Source organism: Trachymyrmex cornetzi, unplaced genomic scaffold (genome assembly GCF_001594075.2).
Source record: "Trachymyrmex cornetzi isolate Tcor2-1 unplaced genomic scaffold, Tcor1.1 scaffold104, whole genome shotgun sequence".
Taxonomy (NCBI): Eukaryota; Metazoa; Arthropoda; class Insecta; order Hymenoptera; family Formicidae; genus Trachymyrmex; species Trachymyrmex cornetzi.
In genome coordinates this window covers 137235-158633 of record NW_017295587.1, presented here as the reverse complement: position 1 = coordinate 158633, position 21399 = coordinate 137235, and the positions used below count along the sequence as shown (strand labels likewise).

General features: G+C 30.5%; 1 protein-coding gene across 6 annotated transcripts in view; it reads right to left on the bottom strand.

Moving 5' to 3' along the window:
* Window positions 1-20600, bottom strand: part of nrm (neuromusculin) — a 178989-nt gene extending 158389 nt beyond the window's left edge. For all 6 annotated transcript variants that reach the window (XM_018504426.1, XM_018504444.1, XM_018504403.1 and 3 more), the window contains exon 1: window positions 19741-20600. In XM_018504426.1, the coding sequence (XP_018359928.1) occupies window positions 19741-19846 (106 nt within the window). In that variant the 5' untranslated portion in view covers window positions 19847-20600. The remainder of the gene's footprint in view (window positions 1-19740) is intronic.
* Window positions 20601-21399: the final 799 nt, after the last annotated feature.

The window sequence follows — 21399 nt, the reverse complement described above, 5'->3', positions numbered from 1 at the left end:
TATTCAAAAGCTGAACGATACTGCTCGCGATCGCGATTCAATCATTCTTCGCGATGCTATGCACGTGCATCTACACGTCCGCACTCTAAATTGTAGCTGAATCGTTGAATCGATTGCGATGAAATCTGAATGAAATGTTAGATACGTATCGCGGCCGGGGAGCGAAGATTCAATGATACGAATTTTTCTTTATTTCACTCTCGGATTGAACTATTTATACAAAATATTTTTCAAAAACATTATTTAAAATTTAACGAGTTTATCTTTTGGTATGCAATAGATAACGAAAAATATTCTCTCGTTCGTCAAACAAACTGATATGATTATTACAAATATTTTATTCATGATTAAACAATTATTAACTCTCATATCAATATTATCATTTTTAAATCAAATATTGAATTAATATAACGCGGATATATGTGTATGAATATTGAAGCTATTCTATACTTAAAAATTGAAATTTATTTTTAATTTAATTTTTCGTAGAATTTGTTTTATATCTCTTTACAAGTATCTCAATATTTCTACGTATTTATATCTAAACAGATGTACATACATCACGCTTGTGCATTCTCAATATGTTCTAATATCCAACATGCTTTATCTTTTACGGGATAGATTCATCCTCTCACCTGTCTCGAAGAAGTACTAAACTGAAAATCAATATCGGATACTTTTCATGTTATCATCGACTATTCCATCTATTTTATCTGAGTTTGAAAAACGACGAAGAAGAAAATCTGAGTAGCAACCGACGAACTACCGTAATGATGTAGCAACGTTCTTCTACTCTTTGCGAACCTAATTCCGACTACGATAAGCCTTCGTTTTATCTAACGTACATGGTGTTCTGAAATTCTCGTCACGTTCTATCTATGTACATTCTTAAATATCTTAATTAATTTTTTCTTCGTAAAGATATATTTTTGGCATTAAATTTTTCCGCTATTTTTGCAACTTTTTTATGTAAAACTGTCATGATATTTTAATCTCATAGTAGGGTTTTCATACGTCTAAATATGTGTATTTACATTATAAAACGTATAACTTGTTTCGTATATGTGCATATGAAATTCCTTCATCTTCTATTATATACATAATGGTATTATTTATAATTTAGAAACTACTAAATTTCGATATTTTTTCTTCATGAAAAGATTGAATCTAAATTCACTGAAGAAAATGTGAATAAAAAGCAGCGAAATTTCTAAGACACTCTGTATGGGATTCAGTGAAGTCGACACGATTGAGTGCGGCCGTTGTTCCTAAATGGGTGGAGTGCTCGCAGCGATCCAGAATTGAGTTCGTGTCTTGAGTCTCAACCGACGGAGAATTTAGCCGTCGCAGCCAATACAGAGGTGGTAGGTCACGAAGAGGGTCATAGCATATCCACCACGTATGCAGAGGTCTACCAATGGTCTACCAAATATTTAGATTTCCGTTATCGCGTCGGATCATCGTGCAGTTGGCCGAAAGGTAAACTGTCAGGTTCGGATGAGATGAGCATCCGGAGTTTCATACGCCAAAGTGCGTTATTGCTCGAGTCTCAAATTACCGTAAATAAGGATGCACTTACGGTAAACGCTCGTCGATGATACTTACGTTGTTGTTAAGAAGTATTTTATAAAATAAGAACGGCGATGTAACAGTAGATGTAATGATGTCAGATAGTTTAACTTAAGGTATTCGCTACGTCGCTGTTCCTCAATATAATTTATTTTCAACATCGTGAACATATTATTTCATGCTTGTTGTGGAGATAAAAGACTGCTTTGAATAATTACGAAAATACTTGGAGAAAACTTACTCATACTTTAAGCGACAATCTGATGACGTATTTTTAATTATTTCTCTCTGATACGTCCTATATACGCTTTCAGCAGAATTATAATTTACTTCCTGTCTGTAATTTTATTGTTACAGTTTACTTTGTGTTTTAATTTATTTGCGTAAATAACAAATATTTCTCAAGGTGTCTCAATGGAATCCAGAATTCTCAGCGCTACTCCGTGGAATAAATGGCACTGAATGAGAAAGAGACATCTCGGATTTCATTAAAACGTTGCACGATAGCTCGATTTATGTCGAGATTGTGTTAGATATTCAACCGCATAGTGCTTACGTATTTTCGTTCGAATAATATTAGTAGAGGAAAATGATTGAAATTGTACTTATAAAGGTGTATTGTTGTTGCTACACACACAACTATATCAAAAGAGAAATATTTTTATGTGTTTCAGAGTTATAATTACTTTTAAAAACATAATCATTTTTATTTTTGTTTGAATCCGAAATCATAATATTCTTTCTCAATAATGTCATAATTTTTTAATTTTATTTCTCATGTAAAAAACAATTTAATTATTGAGGATGGAAAAATTATTCGAATAATTGGATTTTTTAATGGAAAATTTATACGCAATAATATATATAAATAAAAGAGAGAGAGAGAGAGAGAGAGCGACGTCCCCTCACAGTTCTTGTTTTAAGACAAAGTTGGTCAAAGAAACACGATTTTAAAAAATGGGTAGCCTTTAGGATTTTTATATAAACAGTATTGCCTTGCCGCTAAGAATGATCGAAAGTGACAATAATTTCAAATAGGTATGAACTACATTACTACAACACAATTGTAGTTCATACACTGAGAAAAATTTCCGGGCTTTATCCGTTCAAAAAGTAACAAACAGATATTTCCGATTGATTTTGATCGAATTTATAAGACTATCTGATCAAATTTATCGGATAGTTCTATAAATCCGATAAATTTGATCGGATAGTCCTAAAATTTGATTGGATAGTCTTATAAATCCGATCAAAATCAATCGGAAATATCTGTTTGTTACTTTTTGAACGGATATTTTTCTCAGTGTATTTGAAATTGGAATCTTATTTTTAAAATTTTTTAATAAATGAAAAATAATAAAAAATTTGGAACAAATAGGTGATATATAGTGATATATTAATTAATAATTAATTATAATAATAATACTTTACGTTATCTATCGATGACTAGAAGCAAAATTTATATTTTGGTCATGTTTAATTCTACTGTAAGTTATATTGAGCTTGGCTTAGTGCCGAGACACGTGTCTCCTGATGCTTTAAATTTATATTTAATCGAGATAAAATAAAGCATGATATTTTTGGAAGAAAAATGATCGACTTAATTATGTTTCAAGTGCAATTTAATCGCGATTTGTAATGACAAATGCTAAAAGTACTGACATAAACGAATTTTTAGAGCAAAAATAGAATTGATACGAAGATGAATATACAAGAAAATATATTGATATAATCTATATATTTGATATATATATAATATATATATTATATTAAAGTCATTATGATAAAAATCTCAAAATTTATTTTAAACAAAAACACATATGTAAAGCAATTTAAACATAAATTTCAGGTTGTAAATTTTTTAATAATATAACAAATAACTTATTCTTCGAGTAACATTGAACTCATAAAGAAATAGAATATGATGATTTTTTACTACACTTATTAAATTATGTCTTATATATAAATAGAGTATATCTTGTATTAATTTACGAAACGTTTACTTTTGTAAACATAAGTTTATGATAATAATTATGCAATGCGATGTATTGTCAATTGAAATAGATAATATTTTTATTATGTAATTAAAATTTAATATCACCGATAAATAAAAATATTTTTATCATAAAAACGATAAAAATTATTAACATCGTGACTAAGTATGTGGAATAAATGTGTACGTTACACTCAATTTCGTCATAATCTGCAATAAATTGCTTGTCATACATTTAATCGTTAAAATCAATGTTTTCCGTTTCGTCACCGAGAGATACAACAGTAGTACGAGGCGAATAAATCGCTGGAAATTTAACTGACAAATTTTGCGATATATGAGCTTCAATATTCAATACTCACGTTATATAGTGCAAAATAAACTCTGTCATGGAATTAATATTATCCTAAAAACTAATTTAATTTAAAGCGTTTACATTTTAAAGTTCTCATTAAGTTAATTTAAAACAGTTTCTATTTAATATGAATTTGAATTAAATCTTACTGATATTTGTCGTATTAAAAATTAATTCATTAATCATCATGAATCAAGAATGCTTCGTTTTCTGTGCCTAGTGTTAAAAATTCCTTAGAGCCCTCCCTAGATATATGTTTCTGCTTAAAAGTTAACTAAAAATATTTCTAACAATAAGTTTTTCAACGAATAATCGTAAATTTTTACACAATTAAAATAAAATTATTATTTTGTTCTTGCAAAATTGTTATTGTTTAAATGTAGAAATAAATATTATAATATAAATTAAAGTATATATATAATAATTTCTTTTACTTTCTAATACAAAATTATAATATCAAAACGAATATTTTGTCTATTATCCTACATGCTTAGTACTACAGAATTTAGTCATATAGAGAGGTAAGTCAACAGAATTATATACATATAGCAAAGTGGTTAACTAGCAAGTCCCATTTCTCTTGTGTAAGTTAGCGAACCGTAGCTCTGGGGATCTGAGGTTTCATTACACGTAGATTTGCCATTCGAGATTCATCGTTTTCTGAATGTCTCATCGTTCCCGCGTCTCTTGGTAGCCAGCGTGTGTAAGTAACCAGTTGAATGTATCAAACGTATTAAATGGAATAATAATCATAGCCTCGGTAGTCTAAAGGCTTAGGACGCTCGCACGGAATGCAAGAGATCCGGGTTCGACTTCCGGCCGAGGTAATATTTTTCGCAATAAGAATTAATTATTTACGGATTTTAATATATCATTTAACATTATTAAGATCGTTTCGAAGATGCGAATAAGCATCAAAATTTGTTAAATTGCTGGTCAATTTAACTCGTGATATTACTGCGGTAGTTTAATAGAGTTAGCGTTTTAAGACCGAAAAATCATTTTGGCACGCGTTTCTGGGGACTACACACGTAGTATATAAATTCACATAAGAATCATCCAAGCATTAAGATCCAGCTAGACCGTTTAGGCGTTGATTTCTATAGTTTGAATAATCATAGAATTTGGTATTAGTTATCTGTGGCATTAGTTATCTGTGTATCCCTTAATGTTGTGTAAATTTTTTTTCCCAGAATTTGTTATTTGCACGCAAATTTGAATATAACTGAAATATAGTGATTCGGAATATCTTATTAAAAAAAAATTTTATTAAAATTAAATCTAAATTTTATTTAAAATTCAATATTTATGTATTGATATCTGGCCATCGTTTAATGTAAACTTGGGAAGAAGCAATAAAACATAAATAAAATAATAAAGAAAATAGAAAGAGATTCAATAAAATATTCGTTAATGGATTATCCATGTTAATTTTATTTGAAATACGTTTTTGCTATTATACTTTTATACATGTTATATCATGCTTTGTGTATCCAATGATAGAATTGTTATATAAAATTTAACTATCCCTACGGATTAAATATTCTTATGACTTAAATATCCTTACGTGTCCTCATAATGCGTTAATGAAAATTAAAATTACAAATTATAAGGAACAAACGCGATTGGTGTACGAAACCCATTGTATTCTTGTACTTGAATTGATACGATCGTTTCGATTTTGAGACTATTTTACATATTCTAACAGCTTTCGTAATCTCTCTGCATCGAGCCTAAGCAAACTCCGCGTAACGAAGTTTGGCTGAATCTAAACTAGCGTAAGTTATGTGACCTCATATCGGTCACTATTGGAAACTCGGTTATGCATTTAACTTCATGGTAGTTACGTCTCAGTAACTTGTGCCCAAAATAACTTTTCCTGATATGATTGCGCGAGAATCGTTAAAAAAAAATTTTCGACAATGTCTATTACATTTTTCATATTAAAATATTAATATAAAAATAGAAAAACTACGAATAGTTTTTATCAATTAAATCTTTTGTTGTTTTAATTTTTTAATTTTGCATTTGATCACATTTTGTGTAACTCTTTGTAAAAAAAAAATAGAAAAATAAAAAGAAGTTGATAAAATTCTGAAAATATTAAATTGAACAAAAATTATTTGATAAAAAATAATTATTTTATACAGTTTGTAGTTTTATTTGTTACATTATCTGTCTATAATAAGCATTATTGTACTTTACAAAATGTCGCATCGATGTAAGTGACGAATATATCACGAGAGGAATATTGATCGATGTGCTAATCTCCCAAAAGCCGCAATGCCGTTGTTAGTAATAGTACAATCATATATCACGTATACTGAGAATGTCTATCCACATATGCCTTCAATCTCTCCTTTACTATCGAAGGATCATATCAGGAATATTTCACGTTATCTCAATAAACTCACTATATTTATGTATATATCCTAAGTGTAGATGCTAACCGTTAATTGTACAATGCTTTCAATCATTAATTTTGTGATATTGGAGAAAGAAACGAGTCATAGTACAAATTAGAAAAACAGAAGCAAAAAAATTATTATAACAAAATGTAGATAGTCGGAAATAACAATGTTTTAAATATATTTTGAAATATATGTTACGTTATTTTTGTGCCTATTTTATCAACTATTTTACATTTATTATGAACTAATATTTTTGTGAGAGATTTATATGATTTTAAATAGTGAAAGAAAACACAAATAATTTAATATTTTATATGTAAAAATTCAATAATAAATAATTGATCATTGATGTCATGGATTAAATTTTGATAAACCCTATCAAATATTTGTCAAAAAATTCTGACATGCAATATATATCATTTTTTAATCCTTCCATTTATTGATTTATTATATATAACTTATCTGTGTTTTAAATAATCCTAAGTTAAAGGAAAAATAAAATGTTTGCAAATTTATTTTCTACTTTTCTTATGCTTTCGTTTACAGAGTAGCTATGCGATGAAACTTCTTGGTTAAATTCATACTTTGCAAAATGTTTTCTTATCATATCTGCGCGTAAAAGGGATATCGGATTTACAACTACTTTGAAACTCTTTCACTCTTTATTTTTCTCTCTCTTTCTTTTCTAGCTTTGATATAATAAAAATCTTTTTAAGGTTCTAGACCGTGATAACGTATGGATATTCCTTTAAAAATCTTATATTTTTCTCTACTTATTAAATCTCTCAGCTAGAATCGCATAATATATCAAGTGAGAAAAATTTACGCATGAATTCATGATTATTGTGCGGCTCATAAGACACACTGTTAAAGTCTGTACGGAAAATCCGGGGATATTCGGTAGGTATATCTAGAAAAATGCACATACGTTTCTATTAATAGGATAATAAATGTTTAATATATCGTATAATGTAATGAGAAAATTGCCCGTAGTTGAAAGGTCGCCGATTTTTTATCCGCACGGTGACGTGTAGCACAATAACATACCGTTTATTACGGGATCGTCTAATAAATTAGTTCGATCATACTGCATGATTAATTTTGCGTAAAACGTTCAACTTCGCGGCGAATGTCCGATCCATTAATATAATCATTAAGCAGGCTGTTCAGCACACTTGACAGTGCTGCGAGCTCGCAATTAACAGCATGCACGAGACAAACGGGGCCGCGGTTGACACGCTTACAAATTAACGTGTCAGCTAGGCGCCGAGAAACGCGGGCCGAGCATAAGCAAAATGGAACCGTGCATGGCACGTGACATACAAAAATTTTCAGCGACGCGTACAGTCAAGTCGTTACGGATATTGTAAATTTTAAGACACACGAGAGAATACAGTGGTGTTTTATGCACAACGGTATAAGCATCCCGAGTGTAAAATACATTGGATACGTCGCTGCGGTTACAATCGTAGTTTCGGGAATTTCAGGAGTTACAGCACGTTCAATTGGGTACAAATAGTTCGTGTTTATATAAGCATCTGATATCAATATTGATTTTTTTACATCGATGCTAGAAAAGAGTTTAAATTTTCTGATTGCGATGGTTTTCCGTCGGTACGCGACAGTAATGTGAACAAATAACGCAATATAAAATCAAATTTAAAAGTTTGCGGAAGATGAACACGATATGACAAACTTTATACTTTCGATGTAAAGTTTTTTAAGTTTTAATTTCTTCTACAGTAATGCAAAAGTGTTAAACCTAGTAATAATTAATCCATTTTACTGTAGATATATTTCCTTTTACTTAAATAGTTGCAGATTATGTGATTTAATTTTGAAAAATTTATATAAAAATTATATTTACTTTATTATATCAAATTTTTTATATACGCAATTATGCATTTATTACTTTTGCTTGAAAAACAGAGTGTATTCAATAATATTTTGCATTAAAAAAACTATAATTATTTATTAATAAAAAAATGTCTAATGAGAAATATACTATGATTAATGTTTTATAATTTTAATTTAAATTAAAATGAGTATGAAAATTATATATATGCAACATCAACGTACAATTAGACCTATTAAAAAATATTATGCTAACAACGTTAAAACTTGAATAGAAAAATTCTTTAACAAATATAGTTTTAATTTTGCAAAAATAAAACGAAAATATATGCAATTACGTACACTGGCTTCTATATATATAATGATAATATTTCGATAACGCAATCAGAAGATAATCTGACATATGCAAGACTTTGAAATAAGAGAATTAACTCGTTCTAGCTGTCCTACTTTTCCAAAATAATTTCTTATATTAGAAAAGTAAAAGTGGATACTTTTAGTTTTATAATAGTTCCGTATCTACAAAAAAGCTTTTTAAAAATAAAAAATCTTAAATATACCATCATGCATTCTAAAAAGGTTTTCATTATCGATAAAAATAGTACAATAATACTATAAATAGATAAATCTCGAAGACAACTTTGAATATATAAAATCAACTTGATGATAAGAATTTTATTGCAATAAAAAATAGGAAATTGTAGTAACTATAATTCTTCTCTTGAAAGTAACGACGGGATTGTTATACTTCACGTGAATCAACTCATACTTTCTGAGCTCATACTTTTGCTTCTTTTATGTATTCCTACTGCAAGAGGAATTTCAAAAAATATTACTATATGCGTAAAGCTTTGCGTGCGTATTTAAAATTAATCCATAACGACAATGTGTGTGTTGCCGGAAAAGAGAAATAAAATGCTTTGCGTCCATATGCAAATTCGTCGTTTGCGCGATTACGGCACCACAGCAAATGAGAGACGACGAGACGTAAGTCTGAAACAATTTTAATTCGAATAAATGTAAATGCAACTTTTTCTCATGTTCGTTTCTCGTAACGTATTTCTATGCCATTTCTTCACTAGCATGAAAATTGCAAAGCTATAGTACATTTTGTGTTAATACAATCGTTATCTGAAAATACTTTTCAGTTATCTTTATAAATCGCAGAATATTATAAATAAATCAACTAGTTTGAAGAACAGAAATTAATACTTCAGTATGAGATTTGCCAAAATATTAATCAATGCAGAGCAAATAATTAAAATTTAAACATTAACTTATTTCTCCGCGCTTTCATTTATAATTTATTGTATTATACCGCTAAAATTTCATTCTTTTTATATGTAACGATCCATTATAGTTTCTTCACTGGTACAAAGAACTTTTCGCGCGTGACATAAAATGTCATAACATTTGTAATCATTTGTCTTCCATATCACGATGGAACGCGAATATAACGTGATATGATATGTTTTTATCAACCGAGCTTTTATTAATTCTTGCTCATTTACCATTGTCTTTTAATGCTTAAAATTCAGTTTTAAGCATTAATTAAAATATGATTTTTTTTTATTTAGAGTAGAACTGAATTATTACATATTTTAGTGCACGAAAAATCTATGAAGAGATATAATATATGCTAAAAATACATTATTTACGTAACCTATATAGAAGTAATTACAAACTAATATCTCATAATCAGTTTTAACACATTCATGGATTGAAGTTAACATTTTTATGAATAACGTTGTTGAAAAATAGTATCAGTAATAAATAATGAAGAAGGAACACATTTGTTTTATCATAATTTGTATTATCACCATGTGATAGTACAGCATATGTAAACAAATCACAGAGAAAAATCACGTCATTTTAATTTATACCCGATATATTAACAAACTAAGAAATATAATTTCATTGTACTTCATCGCGATAACATGACAATGTAACTGTAGTGAATTCAATGTGAAGTTGATGAGCATATTCGCACTCGTAATCAGTATCTTCATCAAAATACGATCGATATGTATTCGCATATGATGATAACAATATACGAATATACGATGCACGACTATTGCAATCTGCACACCTAATTCATAGTTATACATCAGCACGACATAAATACAACATTATGATATGTAATATCAAATTCAAACACTATATGCGATAAACTCTGCATTGTAGAGATGTATGTCCATTTCACACATGTTAATCTTTAACAAGTATTGTTTGAATGATATGTGTACAAACTTCAATATTTATATACACATATGTTATTGTTGTAAATCATTTGTTATAGAGAAAAATAAAAACTGATTTTAATATAATTAATTTTCAGAGATATTTCAAATAAACGTTAGTTTGGTTTATAAATTTGATATTTGTTATGATATTAACGATATGTATAAAACTAATTATTATCTTCGTAATTAAAATAAACTATCTAATGTTTATTATATTTATAACACTCATGTAGAAGTGAATTATGTTTAATGTTCGTTTAATGGAACCGTTATTAAAGCACTTTTTTTATCAGTGATATAGTAATAATATTTCATCGTGTAATTAGTGTTTATACGTTACCAACGATGATTCTACGAAACATTTCAAGTATTTTCCCGAACTTTCCTTTTTACATTTTGATCAGACATAATTCTTATCTCAGTGTGTTAGTAAACAATTAATAATAAATTAAAATTTAAATACTACATGTGAAACACACTCATTATTTTCCTATATAGAGGATACGGCATTTTATTAATTTAAATTTTCTTGGAACTTTTTGACATTTTCACATTTTATTATGATCTTTATCATCATTAAACTTTTTTATATGGAAAACATTAACATGCACTAATTATATGTGTATATATATGTAAAATATTGATATATATATGATAATGTGAATAGACTACTTGAATTTAATCTATCGATTAAATTTTAATTTTGTGTGATAAGCCGTGAAAGTTCTTTTCTGACGTTAAAGAATTTTCATCCTTTTTGCAACTTTTATCGTGTCATTCATAAGAATACGTTACATGATATAACCGATATAAATCATCATGGCTTTAAAATGATTCGCGGAAATAAATACGTAAATTGATGACTTTATGATACAATCTTTTAATGATTAATTATAATATTTAATTAATTTATCTTGTATCTCTATAACCATTCTTTTTCATCTTGTTTGATGTTGTACTGGAATAGTTTATGTTGAAATGCGAAAAATTGCTTAATCGAATAAAGTATATGAGTTTAATCTATTCTGCATACTTCGGAGAGAACAAATGTTCTCAGATGCGACTGAAGCTTTCATATAACGATATGTAAAGTCTTTTAAAACAAGCCAGTAAGTTTGTGAATGTTAAAAGTTTTATTATTAATGTCCAAAAACAATTTCGATAAAATTACACGATAAAAATTGTACAAATTTATTATATCCATCAACTAAAATTATTAATTGTCGATGCTTTTATCATCTTATTCTAAGAAAATACAAGTCACGGACTTTAATTCAAAACGTTCGTCCTGTGTACTATATGGTAGGTCATACGTATTCGATCTTTTAATATGTGATATTCCTGACAATGGTCGGGCATGTTAACATGATTAATTAAATTGTTTTCGCCAATATTGGTCGTGCACGTTTTATTTTGGATAACAATGATATTTCACTGTCTCTTAATGTTACCGGCTAACAATATATCATATTTTTTATATGGCTTAAAATTTTGCCCAACTATTGTTAAAAGTATCATGTTATTAACAATATAATATTTCAGTAAAAATTCCGCAATTTATAACTCTTGGTGAAAAACGAAAATTCTTTCCACGAAAATATATGTGTCATAATATATAATACGGATGTCATACTAAATTCGGGTGTAATGTTTCGTAAACCATTACATTCCCTTTCTCGTAAAAAAATAATTATATCTATTCCATAAATTTAGAGCTGTGTAAATTTGCCTATAATTCTGACTTCTAATGATATCAATGCTTATTTAAAAAAACGGATTATTTAATATCATATAAATTATTTCATTTATATATAGATTACTTGTGTGTGTAAAAATCGTGCTCTAGGTTAATCTTTAGTTTAACCTGATCTTTATAATTATATTCATAATGCATATTACTTTTATGAAATTATACATATTTCTCATTATAATAATATTACTGAAAAAAGTATATCAAGTAACACCGGATAAATTTTCATAATTAACAAAAAATATGTTACAATCAGAAATTTCTATTAATTGTGCTACTTATATACAGCTCTTTAAGATGTTTATTAACATCAATATCATTAAACCGTTTGTTAATTTAATTTGTGATATTACTCCAATTTCAATAAAAAATTTTGAAACTGAAAATTATAAGGTGCAGTTTACAGAATTGGATATGTATAAAGATTCTCATAGAAATATTATTTTAACCTAACTCAAATCGAAGTTCTTCTCATTACTTGTGCATTCATAATCTAATCTAATATTGTTTATTATTATCTATTTATATCTGCTTATGTTTGTGTCAGATTTAACTTATCACTTACGTCTTTTTTTCAATACCATAAACACAACTCGGAAAATTTATATGCACACACACACACACTTGAGTTTATTGGAAACTTGTACCACTTTACGGTAACGTATAGCATATACGTGTGGGCAGAGAGTACACATATGTCGATATATATAATCTTCCTATTCTAGAATAGACGTATATCGTAAGACTATTCATCGAATCCGCAAACTAACTCGATGCTTTGCCTAAAATTTACATCGACCGAAATTGGTATCACTCGATACGTTTCGATAAGGATTATCCCTTCAAGTGTAAATTTATACGGAAAACCAAAAGACCGCAACTGTTCGTGTGAGCTGCGCAATTGTAGACGAAGGTAAACGTACTTGCTGGTAAACTGTACGATTCGCAATTAGGTAACGTTCGAGATTTTGCATAGTTTACGAGGCAATAGAGTTACGGTTTTTGCAACAATTCTAGTGCGAAATAACAAAAGGAATTATACGTACTTTATGACAGCGCCTTTGTTATGCGCGACACTCAATACGTAGAGATGTACGGTATTTCGCTGCAAAGTACCGGGGGCGAAAGTACGCACCTAAATATTATTATCGTGTGAACCTGTGATGAGGGTAATTATTTCCGTCTGCAGCACACTTGCCGTGAAATGAGCCGGCGCCATCGGGGATGACGCCAAAGTTATGTAAGGCATACATACACTACACCTATATCCAAAAACTTATTTCATTTAAACTTCCCAAGCTAGCGGAATTGATAAGCGTGAAATAGAACCGCAATGTTTTCGTGCATTTCTACTGTTATGTAAGAGTGCGAGTGAGTAACACGAAACTTGAGATTACCGGCTAAAATATAATTACATCATTCGAATGCTCTCACGGTCAATTTAATAAATACAAATGTACTTTAGCAGTAATTAATTTTTTATTTTGTCTCCGCCTTGTATATGCAATTTTAAACATGCAGTTTGAAAATTAATAATACAAGGATCATACAATCCTTTTATTTCTTGGATAACAATTTTATTTTTGAATAGAGTCGATTTTTCAATTTCATTTTTACAATCGTTATTATTAAAATAATTAATAATTATTTAGATAAAATACGATCTCCTTTTCTGCCAAGAGGAAACAAATTGTGATCTTAAATATTTATGTCTAAAACGGTACGTTTAAGAGCATCGTATAAAGAAGTATCTATTTACAGAACTCGTTGCTCACGGCTTGTTGATTCACATAATTATTCCGAATAATTGTGCCGCTATTCTGTTAAGAGTGGAAATACTGTCCACCCTTAAGTCAAGTAGCTTATTAAAATAACGTTCAAAAAGAAATACAAGAAGACATGATATTACCGAGGGAATCCGTACTTTTGCTTACCTTTATGCAAAAGTTTCAATGAGAAGTAAGTATTTAGACGTATTTCTATTCACAGTATGAATGTTATTAATATCTCTCGACAGTATCCTTCTAAATGTAAATTGATAAAACTTTGCAAAAGTTGTCAGAAGTTCTGATTGCCGCGAAACAAAGTCTGAATTGAAACTAGTAACAAACTATTTCCGTGACAAAAGTCTCACTACATTATAGTTCACTTTCATCGCGCAAAGCGAAATAATACTTGCGAGATAGTGATATCACGATACTCGTGAAAATATATGATTTCGCAGTTCATAAACTTAGGTGTTCTATTACGAAGCAATGCATAAATTTAACGCATTAATTTTAACGCGACAGAATTTGTAGTCGGAGACACTTCTAATCTCAATCAAAGTCAATAATCAAATGTTTTATGGAAATATTTATGCGAAGAATAAATTTTAATTTGACGTAAAATTGAAAAAATATTAAAAATGAAATTTTTATTTAAAAAATTTAACTCACGTGTATTACTGTAGAAAATAATTAAAGAGAGATATTAATTAATAATTGTATTTATATATGATTAGTTTTTATTACGGCTTAAGAGAATGATAAAAGTTCGCCTTATTTGAACAATATTGCCCTGAATGTTGTTTACTTCCTAAAAAAGTTTGTAGATTTTTTATATTTTTACTATTTTGATATATTTGTTATTTTGATAACAAATACATATAAATCTGAATACTAAAAAAAAGAGTATATTCGTCGTACCTGTGATTCCTACTTTCTACCTCCTAGCTTCTATGACGATGCAATATGTTGGTGTGATCGTTCAGAAAATATATCAAGAACTTTCCATGCATAGAAAATGCGAAAAAGTATGGAATTCGTATTACATATGTTATATATATAGTACCATAACTTTGGTATTTCTTTGTGGCAAAGCTTTCGTTTCAATCGTTTCACGTTTCTTTTTCCAAGTCAAAAATATTTACTAAGTTTTATATGCCGGAATCTAAAATACTCGCGAATTACAATTTACATCACGAATACGTATGATATAAATAATATCATATTTTTATGAGAAGGATGAATAGACATCTTTAAACAGTTTCAACATCTTTATAATATGATGCTTAATGGTAGCATCAAATTATTAAAATTGCTTGTCAATTTAATTCGCGATTACTAGAGTAGTTTTAATTGCGTTTATAGTTCGGAAAGACAATTCGCATTTTGAAAAGACTACAACATGCAAGTACATATATAGTGTATATTAGTAATTCAAGATTGAATTATTTAAAGCAATGAAGATTCAGCTTCGACCGTAATAGGCATTTTTCTAGTATTGATTGTATTCTCACATATGCGGTCTAAAATTAAAATTCTTAATATTGTTCATCTTTAAAAAGTTTATTATTGGAAACTGACAAGCTGAAAAGCTTTTTTCGTTTATTACACGATGTTGCATTGCAAATTATAAAGAAAAAGTCACAAAAAGATTATGCTATAATACAATATAATAAATCTACATGTATATTAAATTATAGTGCTATATTTTATGTAATCATTTTTGTTATATGGTTATTATAAAAATTACAGTAATAAATAATAACGTGCGTTAAATGTATTCAGCTAAATGTTTTTTCTTTGATGCGTTTTTTGTGTTATTTTTTATTTAATTAAAATAATTTAAATGTACCATGGAAATATTTATATACATACTTAAAAACAAAATATTTATTATAATTTTAAAACAATTAAATTAGATACATTTTAAATTAAAGGATTCATAAAGAAAAAAATTATTTGATTAAATTTCATGATATCAAGAGTTTATTTTGTAACTAATTTATATAAATTAGTATTTTAATTTATTAAAAGTAATTTATATAAACCTATGAATAAGTTTTACACATATTTTTCTTATATATTGAATTCTTATATTTAATTAAACATATTATATATTTTTTTTCGTTGAATTTAGCGGATCTCAACTCCTAATTTTACACATTGAGAAAAATTTCTGAAAATGAACGAAACAGTAAATTCTGATCATATCAAACAGAATTCCGATCATCATTTGGACATTTGGTTATCTCGACTGGCATTCTGATCGATTTGATCAGAATCTATTATGTTCGTCCATTTTCAACCAAAAATTTTTCGCAGTATTGAATCACGTTATGAAATAATAAGCAATATAACTTTTGTAATTTACATTATTCCAATATATGTATTATTGCTATGCAGATACATATCGCGTTCCATACGATCGTCGCCGCTTTTAGAAAGCTTCTGTTGCACTTGCTTTCCTTGTACTTTTGCCACATGCGAACGCGTTTTGCGGCCTACCGTATTATATTTGTTTCCAAGCAAGCGGCCGCACAGATTTAGAACTTGCCTGGGACTTGGCCAACACGTGATGTGCTTTCAGATTACTAGAATTTGAAGCATTTCCGACGTAATTACGCGCACAACGTGCAAGTGTAATAGGCTTATATAATGCATTTAAGATTTTATTTCAAGATATCGTACAATAAATTAATTCTATCAGAATGTGATGAAAGAATTGCGTTAAATCAGTTTAGAACCATAAAGTATTTATCATTTTTAATAATACATATCTTATGTGCTTATTATTTTAAAAAATTGGACAATGATACGCCAATTTCTATATGTATATTATTTCTATTGTATCAAAGATTTATCGTAAATAAATAATTACTCGTGAAAATATTTCTTTATTGTATTATAATTTTTCACGATTGACAGTTGCGGTATTATTGCGCCGATTATTTCAGTTGCAATTTTAGTTGTGTTTTAATATCCCATACAGGTAATCTTTTCATGAACGTATCAATGACACGCGATGATATATAGCGCGCACACAGTTCCAAATTGTTTCGTGCAACGAAAGTTACGGTACTAACGCCGCAAAACGGCGTTAAGTGATTTTCAGGATGTCGTTTATATGCAAAGATATACATCAGTGACGAAAGCAGCTCGCGACGATTTATACATTTTTTTCCGTACCAGATATCTACGTATGCATCGTGTATAATAGCGTAGATAGGATCAGCGTAAATTTATTCTCCACGGATATTTAAAGAGCCCGCTCATCGCATGTGATATATTGATGTACTAGCTGCATATCGCTAATTTTAAATTCCAATAAGATTTCTTTACTAAAGTATAAACAAAACGATTGATTTTTCAGGATTTTAATATAAATAGAAAAGTTATTCCACCATAGTTTTATATTGCGCAATGTCGTACAACATAAAGAGATTCTGTATAAGATTTCTAAGATAAAAGAAGGGATGGAGGGACATTTGTCTCGTAGAGGGTAGCTGATCGATCTTCGTGAAATCCGTGATCTCAGTTTGCACTTTCGTTCGACGTCGAAGTGTAATAATACACGTTCGAGATTGGAACGCAGACGTACAAGATACGAAAATATTTTCCGTTCTTTCCCGTCGCAAATTCACAGCGATGCGCAATCGAGGACAGCCTTTTTTCACTCGATCGGGAGTTTGATTACGAGCGCGGTGGTGCATACAATGTATCGAATAACATGGGCGAGCATATATCGCAGTTGCAATAAACGCGGTGTATGGCGTGCGACTTGAATTTTTCCCGCAGCCCCTCAAGATGTACAGATACCACGTCCGTTTCTTTCCCTTTCATCTGATTTTCAATGGCCGTGCATACATCCGGGGGCTGTGCGCGACGGGTGGCTGCTATTATTCCACGGCCTTGAACACGCGAGGCCCCCGTTCTAGTATACGCCAGGAGTTGCAGCAACGGCGCGAACGTTCGTGCAACATTAAAATCTCGTTTCGCTGAATCGCAGGTGGGACAGCCGGACGTTGCTTTTCCACGGGGGAAATTATACTCGCGTATAAAAGCATTTTTCTCTGAATTTCTGGTCGCTGAGCATTATTGTTTTCTCCACCCGTCGGCTGGCTTCCTTCCGTCGAGCTTTTCAACTCTTCAGACAGGCATTAAGAAGTCTGACGCTGTTTCTTGGCTTGTACATTTTCTTCCATCCTAATTCTCGTCATTTTCGCGAACAATCTTGACAACATATTTTATTTTTGTTTCTTTTTTCGCTTTTTAATGGCATCATAAACATACTTATTTCAGAATTTATAATACGCAAACATATGTAATAACATATATTTTGTTATTAATATAATATGTTATATACAGAGTGTTCCAAAATAATCGCCAAATATTTTATCAGCAGGTAGAGAGGACTAAACTGATTTGAAAAGTCCTCTACTATTTTGCAATTTTCGCAATAGTTAACAAGGTATTTAATTACTAAAAATTGCCGAAAATTGGTTTTCAATAATTTTTTACTCAAATGCTATCAATTTTACAGAAAAACTGCAAGAAACAAAAATTGTTTATCTTCTTTTCATAAAATTCTAAGAATTTTTTAATAATTTTTTCAAAATTTTTTAATACCGTATTTTCTCATGTTAGTAAAAATAAGAAAATGTAGTACTAAAAAGTTGATCAAAAATTCTGAAAAAATGCTTAGAGCTCTATGAGAAAAAAATGAACCATTTTTGTCTCTCACAGTTTTTCTGTAAAGTTGATAGTATTTGAATAAAAAATTATTGAAGACCAATTTTTGATAATATTTAATAATTGATATGTTGTTAACTATTTTGAAAATTGCAAAATAATAGGTGACTTTTCAGCTCAGTTTAATCCGCTTTATCTGCCCATGAAATACAATATTTGGCGATACCCTGTATAAATATAAGTATATATTATATATATATTCTATATAAATATAAATATAATTGTGTAATAATAAATTTGAATAATAAAACATTTTTTTTATATATGAAACCTTCATTCAATGTAATTACAGTTACATTTTCTAGATAATAATAATTCCAACGAAAAGATAGACATGACAAAATCTTAACCTAACAGAAAATGTTAATATTTTATTATCGAATAAAAATATCATTGCATGAAGATTTCACATACCAAATGTTTTATTATTCAAGTATAACATTATATAATTAGATTTGGTTTTCCGTTGTCCGCTTTTACTATTATTTTATTATTAAAATCTGTCAAAGTATTTGTATATACGCGCATTACAGCAGCTTTTGACAATCGAAACTAAGAATAACTAAAAGCTATGAAGAAAACTGTTCAGCGAACAGCATCATACCCATTTACATCCGTTTATTTATGGATGATAAAACGGTTTCTAGACGACAAGTTAAGTAGATTTCATAGTAGAGTTTACTTTTATATTGTGACAGATGTCTCGTTTTTTACATCGAGAAAAGACAGCGATAATTATTTTAATGCGATTTTTAAAAGGCGCAATCTTTACTTTGGAGCAATAAAAATGAAATATGAACTCAATCCCGAATAATTTCGGACATTTCTCCCTCGAGTTTTCTTTTATGTTCTATTTATTCCGGTATATTAGACTGCGCGTTGAATTTATATTTCACGGTATTCAACCACATTCGTACATTTTGTTTAGACAAGTACCTGTCAGACGCATATGATGCATCATACGTGTAGGTAGTTCACAGAACTCTTAGCGGTAATCCCAGATTTATTCGCGGGCCGATCTCGAGGGAGAAATTTAGGTCGCTGACTCACCCTCGACTCTGCGTAGGACGATGAATCCGCAGAGAAACAGGAAGACGACCGCCGCGGTTGCTCGCATTCCCACACTTGTGCGGAAGAGATCCTGTCCTCGGTGCATGATCGAGAGGGATCCACCTGGGATGCCGGAATACCGACGTGTCTAAACTTTCCTAGAGCACCACATTCATCAAGAGCATCGTACGCGTTCACCAAGATAATCACAGTAATTCACAATCACCGTTGAATTGATGAAATCGGCGAGAAAAACTCACTGTTTTATTAGCACGATTAATATACTTTTAACGGCACCCCCGCGATTCAATGATCTCAAGAAGAAAATTGCCTTATTAAATTGGTAATCGGGGTGAACGTAACGCGCGACGAATGTCCGAACGAGGAGAAAAACCGGATAACACGTTCATCACCTTTCAAAGAGAAATTGTGTCTGTCAACGAAGGAGGAAGACTGACAGGAAGCAAACAAGGGAAAGAACACGTGCGCTCTCGATAAGCGCTGATGGGTCCTCCTCCTTGTTTCAGGGCGTTGACAGCTGATGGGATCTAGCAGATGATCCTCTCCACAGTGAGAGAATCCACGATCGTGCGATCGTCACCAACGGACAATCTTTCTTCCGGTTGTCGATGGTTTCATAAGAGGACCAGAAGAGAAAACGTTGATGACACGAGATTAGCGAGAGCGAACAACCGAATCAGAGACAGAGTCGCGAGCGACTGGCGGGTCGGCTTGTCTCGAAGTGAGAACAGAGCGGCAGAAACGAATCATGCGCTTACCCGAAACTAAGCGATTCGCGGTTGTCGGCGCGGCGCGCACCTGTCGTTCCGTGGTTCGCTGCGCATGTCCCTAGTCGAGAGAAGCCGACAACCGACTGCCAGAGGAGCTCCTTCGCTCCTGTTGGGGTTGCGAGTGGGAGAGAGGTACCAAGGGAAGGTTGATGGGGGCGAGCAAGCCGCTCGAAAAGAAGGGACAGGGGCAGGGCAAAGACCTGCGGAAACTCAAGGTGCTGGTGTGCGGATGTCAAATTAAGATTTTCTGTGCGATCCAGTTCCACTCGAGTGCCCGAAGTCTCCCTAGTCTCTCTTCCTTCCACCGATGGACGTCAAGCCGGATTCAAGCCGCAAGCCGACTTTGGGGTAGGTCGCTCGCGCGGATGAGGATTTCGTTAACCCACATGGGAACGCGATACGAATGTGCAGGTTGAGATCGACGAGATTGCAATACTTAATGCACCACATGATCGTATTGTTTTTTATTTAGGATACACGGTAGTATGAAAGATGTATTTATATAGTATTGAAAAGCTCGTAAAGAAAGATAAAGCGAGTACACAGAGTTTTTAAAAAACGTTGTAGATATTAGATACTCGTAAGAAGTTTTCGGAGAAAAATTGTAAATGTTTTAAAATTATCCTAACTATTTTAATATATTTCAAATATTCCAATAAAAAAGTTTTGGACACTGCGAGAGCATGTTAGAGTGTTTAAAAAGAAATTTTAAATATATGCCTTCAATACTGGAAGTACGAAAAATAATTTCGTCCTTTGTTTCAAGCTATATTTTTATTTTTTAATACTCAATAAAATATATGTTCAATGAAATTACTTTGAAACTTAAAAAAGTTAAACTATAGCGACGAATGAAATTGTATAAGCA